The 10711-nt window shown below is 43.1% G+C and overlaps 1 protein-coding gene across 1 annotated transcript in view; it reads left to right on the top strand.

The window, feature by feature from the left end:
* The first annotated feature begins 2625 nt into the window (after positions 1-2625).
* The window catches only part of CEP70 (centrosomal protein 70kDa), a 30154-nt gene continuing 22068 nt past the window's right edge, over positions 2626-10711 (top strand). Inside the window, exons 1-4 of the mRNA XM_015429014.1 lie at positions 2626-2714; positions 4202-4275; positions 5958-6071; positions 9355-9451. Of these exons, the coding sequence (XP_015284500.1) occupies positions 4267-4275; positions 5958-6071; positions 9355-9451 (220 nt within the window). The 5' untranslated portion in view covers positions 2626-2714; positions 4202-4266. The remainder of the gene's footprint in view (positions 2715-4201; positions 4276-5957; positions 6072-9354; positions 9452-10711) is intronic.

Raw genomic sequence — 10711 nt, 5'->3', positions numbered from 1 at the left:
TGGCAGGGTAATCTCTCTACTTTTGATTATGCTGGCTAGGTTCGCCATCGCTTTCCTCCCATCTTTTAATTTCACGGCTGCAGTCACCATCTGCAGTGATCTTGGATCCCAGGAACGTGAAGTCTGTCACTGCTTCCACGACTTCTTCTATTTGTCAAGGAGTGATGGGGCCAGATGCCATGATCTTAGGTTTTTTGATGTTGAGTTTCAAGACAACCTTTGCGCTCTCCTCTTTTATCTTGAGCAAGAGGCTCTTGAGGTCCTCTTCACTTTCTACCATTAGAGTGGCATCGTCTGCATATCTGAGGTTGTTGATGTTTTCCCCTGCAATCTCAATTCTGGGTTGTGATTCATCCAGGCCAGCATTTCGCATGATATACTCTGCATATAAGTTAAATAAGCAGGGTGACAATATACATCCTTGCCGTACGCCTTTTCCTGTGCCAAACCAATCAGTTGTTCCATATCCTGTTCTAACTGTTGCTTCTTGACCCTTATACAGATTGCTCAGGAGACATGTGAGGTGGTCTGGTACTCCCATCTCTTTAATGACTTGCCATAATTTGTTGTGGTCCACACAAAGGCTTTAACGTAGTCAATGAAGCAGAAGGAGATGTTTTTCTGGTACTCCCTTGCTTTCTCCATAATCCAGCGAATGTTGGCAGTTTGATCTCTCATTCCTCTACCTCTTCAAAACCTGGCTCGTACTTCTGGCAGTTCTCTATCTATGTACTGCTGAAGTCCACACACCGATAGCACCTCCATTTTGCCAGGATTACTTTTCAACTTGTCAGCCCTTGTCCATTTCAATATTGTACTATAGCAATCATTCATAAGTGGATTGGTTTGTTTGCAGAACACTCCAGTTGTGAACAATGTTCCCTCTAAGCTGTGAAGTCTTGTGAGCAAAAATTCTACTTTGTGAGCTTCTGGCATTAAAGTAGCGAGCGAGCAATTTGGCTACTGCATAAATTGGTTTGCTCTGGAGCCATCTTTCCTGAGCTGAAACAAAAATGTGTGAGCTGGAAGCTAAATAACTGTGAGTTGTTGTTGTTCAGTCGCACAGTCAAGTCCGACTCTTTGCGACCCCATGGACCAGCTCCCGCCAGGCCTTCCGGTCTTCCGCCATCCTCTGAAGGTTGCTCAACTTCATGTTCGTTGCATCGATGACACTGTCTAACCATCTCATCCTTTGCCGTCCCCGTCTTCTTTGACCTTCAATCTTTCCCAGCATCAAGGTCTTCTCTGTGAGTTAGCTCACTCTAACTCAGCTTAGAGGGAACAATGGTTGTGAATGCTTGCTTCACTACAAAGACAGTGTAATAGTGTAGTGGATGAAGGTTGCTAAGGGATATCTCCTCCCTTCCCTAAAATATCTTGAACTGACTCCTGAAAAATGCAGTATGTAAATGTGCACCCATGCATACAAGAAACCTTCCAAGAAGAATGGGCACTGCTCCTTTTATGAACAGAGAGAACATGGCTCATTGTTAAAGCATCTGCTTTGCATGAGAATGTCCCAGGTTGAATCGCTGGCATCTCCAGTTGAAAGGATCAGGTGTCAGTGATGTGAAAGACCTGTGCCCTGAGAGCCACTGCCAGTCTGAGTAGACAGCATTGACCTTGATGAACCAACGCTTTGGCTGAATCCTTCTTTTCTGATATATTCTGCCCTGTGCCACATAGCAGTACTACTCCTTTCCCTGTGTGAGACGGAAAAGTTTAGCCAGCATAGTTGCCTCTAGTGTGGTCGGGAAGCTTCACCTGTTGACTGTCCCTTGAGGGCGTCAGGGAAAAGGGCGCAATCCTCACTGCAAAATGCGGGAGCGCTCGCGTCTCCGTGAAAGACAGCAGCAGCATATTTCCCCCCCCCCTCTTCGAGGGGAACATCCCTGAATAGTGAAATCTATCTGACGCAGCTCATGCATACTTAAAAAGGTAAAGGTGTCCTTGCTCGAAAGCCAGTCGAATCCGACTCTAGGGTTGCGGTGCTCATCTCCGTTTCCAAGCCGAAGAGCCAGCGCTGTCCGAAGACGTTTCCGTGGTCATGTGGCCGGCATGGCTAAACACCAAGGCACACGGAACGCTGTTCCCTTCCCATCGAAGTGGTCCCTATTTATCTACTTGCAATTTCTTGCTTTCGAACTGCTAGGTCGGCAGGAGCTGGAACTAGAGACGGGAGCTCACTCCGTCTTGCGGCACGCTCGGGTCTCGAACTGCTGAACATACATACTTACTTAAAAGTAAATCCCACGAACAGGGTTTTTTTTTTTTTGTAGCAGGAACTCCTTTGCATATTAGGCGACACACCCCTAATGTAGCCGATCCTCCAAGAGCTTGCAGAGCTCTTCTTACAGGGGCCACTGTAAGCTCTTGGAGGATCGGCCCCATTAGGGGTCTGTGTCGCCTAACATGCAAAGGCGTTCCTGCTACGAAAAGACAAAGCAAAATGGGCTACTTTAGAGCAAAGCTGCATAAACGCAATCGCGATGATTTGCTCCGTCGTCCGTCGATTCCTTCCTGCTCCCCTGCAGGCGGAGCCAAAGCAGCCGGCGGAGGGCGGCGACTGAAACCCAACCCACGCTAGGGGTGGTCCGAGAGAGCGTTGACTTCCTGCAACGCCCAACCTGGGAGTCCGCCTGTAACGGCCGCGGCTGGAAGACTGCGGCTTCTGGACCGAGAGGAGGGAAGGCTGCGTCCTTTTAAAGGACCAGGTGGGCGGCGGTAACTTTTTCTACCTCGTGCCTGGCGCGGGACAGTGAGAACGATTGCTCGAGGAGGACAGAGGAGCCCTGTGGGGCGATAGCTGGTCAGGTGATGCTGTTCTCGCTTACATGCAATGCTCACCCTCTAAGCTGTGGAGTCCTGTGAGCAAAAAAGTCTACTTGGTGAGCTCCTGGCATTAAAGTTGCGAGCGAGCAACTTGGCTCCTGCATCAGTTACTTTGTTCTGGAGCCCTCTTTCTTTAGCTAAGACACAAATGAGTGAGCCGGAGGCTAAAAAAACGGTGAGCTGGCGCACACTAATTCAGCGTAGAGGGAACACTGCTTACATGTGTTCGAAGTATTGCAATTTGGGCCTTTCATACGCTGGAAGGCTTTTCTGCCCAGATTTCATTAGCCGTATTCAGTTTATAGCCAAGGATTATGGTTGTTGGCTTTAAATTATGTTCTACTTTGTCATGTGAGTCGAAGTAGTTTGCAGGTTTAGAAGACTGGCTCTTTATTGCAATCTGGGGTCAGACAAGCTGGAATCAAGAAGTTCGGTACTCAGCAAGCGTCTCAAACTTTGAAGCTGTTCACATGTTTTTAAAAGCACTCCTCTTTTGTTCCTGCTGAACGGCTTTGAGTAACTGGAAAACATCTGCATGCAGTTACCAAGAGAAGTACACCTGCTACAGAACTGTTGTTACTTTTGTACAGCCTGGGTTTTGTGTTTATTTGTTAGACTCACTGAGTTATACTTTTTATTTGGCTAGTGCTTGTGTTTTTGCACCAGACATTGGCAATCTGATTGATGTTTACTTGGCAGTAGCTCTCTGTGCAGTCAGTTGTTCACAGGTAAGCATGCACAGGATTATAGCCGTTAAAGTACATTTGTGTCTCTTTTGAAATATTTGGTTGCTACGATCGGTTAATGTGGGAGAGTGTGTTGAGAGACCACGATCACATATGGTAGCTATGTAAGTTTTAGAACTGTTTTGTAGCAGCGATCCGCCAAGCATAGCACACTTGACCGAGTGGGCTGCATTTGACTCAATGGGTTTTTCATGTGCTGCTCTGTATTACAGAAATGGTGGTACAAAAAACCAAAAGTTTCTGAGCACTTGTAGTTGTACAGTCACGTTCTTCAGGGAGGCCTTGATGCTCTTAGGAAGGTGGCAAATGCAGTTTCTTAAACAGAAACCAGTGGCGTATAGCTTGAAGATGGAAAGTGATTGTGTCTCTGTATAGTTCTGATTTGCTGCATGTTTAGTGTAATACCAACTGCATTCAGTAACTTTACAGATATACGCGTATATGTGTTGCAAGGAGATGAACTGCTCTGTGAAAAATATAGGCGTAAGATTGCATATTGATTTTTGCACACCTGAGCTATTTGAAGTGGAGAAGAAACCACAAAATACTATGGTCATTATTACTGCAAGGTGGAAATTCATCATTGTCATCATCTTTTAAACTGTTATGTGTTATGTTCCCAGCTTCCATAGGTGATTGAGACATTGATCTCCAGTCAACTGAAGCAGCAACTCCAAAATAATTTACTATGACAGAGGTGTGTGTGTAAACTTCGTATAAACGTTGAACCTTGTCTAAATATTAAACATAAATATTAAATACACATAGAATGAGTGAATGGTTAGCAATAATACAGTATTCAAATTTGTGATAGGCCTATAATATAATAATTGTTTAAAATGTGTAATTGTTTCAATTTTATTTATTTATTTCATTAGACTTATATCTCGCCCTCCCCACATTGTAGACTCAGAGCGGGTACCAACATATATCTATCTATCTGCAATTAATGCAGATTTACAAATTAAAACATATGACAATAATCAATTCAAACCCATAAAACCATCAGCCTTAATTCACTAAAATCATCACCATTTTGAACAACGTGCCTCAGTGGCAGATAGTATGGCCCCAGTCTGGATTTCAGGATCTGTGGTCACTGGGGGGAGGCCTAATCAGAATAGCTGCCCGCTGCCTCAAAGGCCTGGCAGAAGAGCTCCGTCTTGCAGGCCCTGAGGAACTGTAATAGGTCCTGCAGGGCCCTGATCTCGTATGGTAGCTCATTCCACCAGGCAGGGGCCAGGGCCGAAACAGCCCTGGCCGTAATTGAGGCAAGTCGGACATCCCTTGGGCCAGGGACTATTAGGAGATGTTGATTGGCAGAACGCAATGTTCTATGGTGCTCGTATGGGGAGAGGTGGTCTTGAAGATATGCAGGCCTCTGGCTGTATAGGGCGTTAAAGGTAAGTACCACCACCTTGAAACGGATCTGGTATTCGATAGCCAGCCACTGCAGGTCATGCAGCACCAGGCAGATATGTGCCCACAGGTAGCGACAACACCTGTGCCACTGTGTTCTGCATTAGCTACAATTTCCAGAGCAGAGTCAAGGGAAGTCTCAAATAGAGAGAATTAAAATAGTCTAATCTGGAAGTGACTGTTGCATGGGTCCCCGCAGCCAGATTGGGGGGGGGGGAGGGTGAGATATGGGGCCAACTGCCTGACCTGCCTTAGATGACAAAAGGCAGACCTGGCAGTGGCAGTGACCAGGACCTCCATTAGTACTCAAAGCTAGCCAACTTTTGTTGTTGTTCAGTCGCACAGTCGAGTCCGACTCTTTGCGACCCCATGAACTAGCTCCCGCCAGGCCCTCCTGTCTTCCGCCGTCCTCTGAAGTTGGCTCAACTTCATGTTCGTTGCATCGATGACACTGTCTAACCATCTCATCCTTTGCCGTCCCAACTAATATTAGCTTATTTAATAAATCAGAAACAAAAATACTACTCATACTTCTTGCCATAGCAGTGTTATGTAATTTTAATATATTTAAGGCCTTAAGGGTTTTTTCCAGGAACAATGAAGCCTTGTAAACTTTGTTTTTAAGTTGTGCAAAAATACATAACACATAAAATTGTTTCTTAATTTGTGGCTCCTTTCACCTTTCTGTTCTTTATAAAATACAAAAAAACCCAAGTAAAATGTGAAACGGATGAAGAGGACAATGCACTGTAAATATTCCTTTTGTATATATTGTCAGCAAACCGTTGTTGAAATTTTCTCAGTCTAGAATTGTATGTGAAGTGAGTTATCAGAGCCTGGAGTCAAGCCTTCAATCTCTCGTACCTAATTTGAAGTCTTTATATGGTACTAAGGATAAATTGTTACAAGGATAACATGGTGTCAATCCATATAATTAATCCCTTTGGTTTTGGTTTACAGAACTCCCAGAGTTGTGGCTTGCCAAGAGATGCCTTGTCAGGTTCTATGGTGGTAAATTCTCACCCAGAAAGACTGCCGTTTGATCCATGGAGTAATGAACATGTAGGATATCAGGTAGAGGTCTTTCGTCAAAATTGGCTGTATAGAAGATTCTACACAGAATATGATGAGTTTAAGTTTCTTTAAAACAGTTCCTCTTTCACAGTGTAGAAGACAGGGAGTTATTCTGGCTGCGTTCAGATGTCACTTAAACTTGACATGTGCACAAACCTAGTCTATTGCCTGCTTCTCTTTTCACATAGAAAATCCTGGTTAGAAAGTAATTCTGATTACTCAGTGATATATATAAACGCTGGCATGTGGGTTAATCAGAGTTAGTTTCTCTGCATGAACTGGGGGTATAAATCTTTATCTCATGTAGAATTCTGGCTCTTGGAGAGAAAATTTAGCTCCAATTAGCCTGTGCACCTGCCTTCATGTATAGTAGGTAATGAGTTAGTTTCTATAATGAGTTAGTTTCTAACTGGGATTCTCTGCATGAGAGAATGAGGCATAAGCACAGCTGTGTTCACACATATATTGGTTTAAAGTGACATCTGAGTGCACCCGTACTGGAATTGCTGCTTATGCTAGGAATTTGTGGGAAGTTTTGGTGCTGGAATACATCATAGCTTGTTAGAACACAGTGAAGGAATAAAAGTTTGGATTAGTTTTTTCTAAAAGACATATACTGCATAAATATACAGTTAAGTGCAAACAAGACTCAGAAATCTGGACATTAGAGTTAATGGATCTGGGGGCCAAGGAAACAGGAGTATGTAAAAGTCAGGGTGTGAAGGAGAGGGACAGAGGAATATTTTCTGAAGAGAGATGCAGCCTGGAAAAAAAAGTTAGTCTTCCTATCTGGTGGAGTTTTGCTTTTTTAAATTTAGCTTCCCTTTTTTTGTTTCTGTCTTCCTTTCTACCTGACCATTTGGATTTTTTTGTTTTGTTGGGTGTATGCTTGGAATGTGCATAGTTAAATACATGAAAGGCTTGTACCAAGATTAAAAAGTATCTAATCAAGGAGGCACTATTAGAGAAGGCTGAAAGAGGCCTGTTCCGCGTACTGACCTTACTCCTGATCTTCTGTGTGGTTGATCTCCAAGTGTTGGAATCAGCTTGGAACAGAGCGCTCTGCATCTTGTCCTGTTTTCTATACTATTTCCTGCTTTAAATTCATTTTTTCTGTTTGCACTGGATCATGATATTCAGCGCTCTGCATCTTGTCCTGTTTTCTATACCATTTCCTGCTTTAATTTTTTCTGTTTGCACTGGATCATAATATTTGGTTTTAAAATTTGATGGCAGTGGACGTCAGCGATGTCGTTATCCCCTGCCATCAGATTGCCTTCCCCTTTAAAAAAAATTTGTGTAGACCCATTGGTGATACTGAACACTAGCACTAAATTGAGAGCGGTCACCCAATATGTCGCTTCTTAAACCTCCCCCACTTTTACCCCCAGGGTGGGTAAGTGTTCTTGCGTTAGTTTTCAGCCCACCCCTTAAAAAGAAGACCACTGTAGCGTGGCTACTGATCACATGTCATCCTAAGCCATTTTAAGTAACATGCCAATGAAAGTCCATTGCAATAAGCACAAATAAGAGTGGTATGTACAGCAAAATAATGTGAAAACACCCACCCACCCCCCACGCGCACTGCTGGCCATTTATATTAGCACGTTAACACAATCCTAATAGTACTAAAAATTACATCTCACCCTGGGTGAAGGGGACAGTGTCAAGGTAGCTCGGGGTGAGTGAGATTACTAAAACCAAAGGTGGGAAAAGGCAAGGGGGGGAGGGTGGAATGAAATGGTGTGTGCTGCTGAAGAAATTAGCAAAATAGCAGGAAAGGAGGAACTTTTCAAATGTATCATGGTAGTGAGTGTTAGCCATAACTCATTAACGCTAACACATGTATGATCATCTAAAAATAATAGCACTTAGCTACGGCTATCACTGATTTCCATTATAACAAAAAATATTGTGGCCAGAGAGGAAATCATGGAGGGAAGGGGATGGAAAAGGTAGAAGGTGGTGTGGATACAGAGGAGGATGTTCAAAGGGGGCGTAGATCACTGCTGTGAAAAATACGGATTCCAGTGTTTTGCACCTGGAAGCAAGCCAACTTGCAATCTGCTTGAAAATAAAACCGCCCTAAGAATGCTCTGGAAACAACAACAACAACAAAACCCCCGAGGAAACCCCAAAAAGGAGAAAACGAGTTACAGAATGAAAAATTAGAAACGTCATAACGTGATTGTATATCCAGGGTAAAATACACATTCAGAAAAGGCCTTAGTAAGGATAGTGTTAAAGAGAAGGGGGTAGGGGAGCTTGGAATTTATGTGGATATGAAAAAAAAATGTGATTGTTGCAACCCATTTTTATTGATATGTTTAAATTAAATTAATAGTGAACTGTATAGCACCATTTGTTTTTTTGCAGTTGTACAAAAGAGCAAGAAACCATGACCATGTAGGAGGAGTTTGAGGGGTTTTTTCCTTGTCAATGTGGATTGAACCAAATGCATCTGAAAACGAATGTGACATTTTTGAGGCTCTTATTCTATCACTGTGCTGTGCTTGCTGGCATATATATTTTTTGGGATAGTCATTCACTTAACACTGGAGAGAAAAAATGCAATTTCTCTGCCAGGCCGTTCTTAAAGGTAAACACTCCCAGTTTGGCCGTCTGACTCCTTCTGCTTCCAAACAAAAGATCAACACAAGATTCTTGCTTGTAGATATATTTGTAGTCCAAAATACAAACAAAACAGTCGAAGATGTACCAGTTACACAAACTGGAGAGATTGACGCTGTGCCAGAGTTGGGAGCTTTCAGTGCTGGGAATTGAGTTTGTAGGCATGACTTCAATAGAAGTCCAGTCTTGAGAAAAGATTACCGAAAAATTTGTGTAACTGGTACATCTTCGACTGGGAGTGTTTACCTTTAAGAACGGCCTGGCAGAGAAACTGCGTTTTTTCTCTAGTGTTAAGTGAATGACTGCTGTTGTTTTTCACTGGAAGTCCTTGCATATTTACCGGCATATATATTTTGACAATTGATGTTAGTGGCACATTAAATAAACCCAACCCTCTCTTTCTTAAATGGCTAACCCTGTAGGTTAGTATCTTCATTTACCAAAGGTTTTTTACTTGTAGGCACTGAATTACGCTGTATTTTCGCTTTATGTTCTGTATGTCATATGAAAATCAATAAAGATGATTTTAAAAAAATAAATAAACGGAGGGAATTTTAGAAACCTGCACTGGTGGACATGCTAAAAATACAGTACACAGTGCCACTGTGTGACACTGATAGCCTTTTCTTTTCTGTTTTCATCATGAATGTAGGAAGAAGAAGAATGGGAAAATCTAAACAAGGTACTAAGGCAACATGGTTTAAGACCTGTGTGCCTTGCTAAACCTGGAAGCAGTAGAAATGCGTCAGGTAACAAAATGCTATTTTTAAGAAGAAAAATGATGACTCTCCTAAATAGAATTGCTTGAAGATGTGTATTTTCATTTCTCACAGATTCTAAATATTGTAGTGCTGTAAGCAAAGTGTATCTAACACCACTGTATTGATGTTGGAAATTATACGTGGTAACCTGGTAGACTACTGTGTTAAATAGGGATGGACACGATCCGCATTGTTGTGGTTTGGTTAGTGGCTGAACCACGAACCTATACAAACCAGGAGGTTGACTTGTGAACCAACCAGTTTGTGTGGGTTTGTGACCTTTGCTGTCTACTCCCTGCCACTTTTGACAGAGAGCAGAAGGCAGGGGCTTAAATAGCTCCAAGCCATTTAAACCAAACAGCTGAGCGGAGCTCTGTTGCTCAGCTGTTTGCTTTAAATGGCTTGAAACTGAACCCAAGAAAACCCCTTTAAACAGCTGATCCATGTGGAGCAGTTTGCTCTGTGCAGCTCAGCAGTTTAAGGGGACTTTCTTGGGCAGTATGTCAAAGAAAGCCCCTTAAAACAGCTGAGCCACATGGATCAGCTGTTCAAAGGGCCTTTCTTGGACAGCTATCATGGCCCATGAAAGCCCATTCAAAGAGTTGTGCTGCATGGAGCAAACTGATCCAGCAGCTAATGTTTAAAGGGGCTTTCTTGGCTACTAGCCCCAGCCAGTCCTAGGCTGGGAGCCATTTAAACCCCTGCTTTCTGTTCCCTGCAGCTTTTCACAGGGAGCAGAAAGCAGTGATTTAAATGGCTCCCATTTGTTTAAACCAAACAGCTGAGCGGTGGGAGCTTGTATCCCTCCTTAGTGTTAAACTGTAGTATCTGTAGAAAATCAGTGTGATCAAGTATGCCTCCTGCTGGCTGACATAGGTAAAAGGGGTCATAAATTATGATCACAGTGGTTTTTCTGTTTAAATCAGCTGAGGAAATTAGCAGACTCCAAACTAAGGGGTTATTAAAAAGGGACTGAGAATAAAACTGCTAGCACTGTAACGCACTTAAACAGTGGTGCAGTCACATTTGGAATACTGTGGGTAGTTCTGATAACTCCACGTCAAATAGCTAGAAAATAGGCAAAAAAGGGCAACCAGATTAAGGGATTGCACCCCTTTCCGAACGAGGGCTTTTAAGAGCTTTTAAGACTTCGAAAGCAAGAAATTGCAAGTAAATAAATAGGTACCACTTCGGTGGGAAGGTAACAGCGTTCCGTGCGCCTAGGTGTTTAGTCATGCCGGCCACATG

Source organism: Gekko japonicus, unplaced genomic scaffold, assembly GCF_001447785.1.
Source record: "Gekko japonicus isolate JY-2015 unplaced genomic scaffold, Gekko_japonicus_V1.1 scaffold1369, whole genome shotgun sequence".
NCBI lineage: Eukaryota > Metazoa > Chordata > Lepidosauria > Squamata > Gekkonidae > Gekko > Gekko japonicus.
Note: the sequence above shows the minus strand (reverse complement) of the source record. Positions and strands in the feature narration are given on the sequence as shown.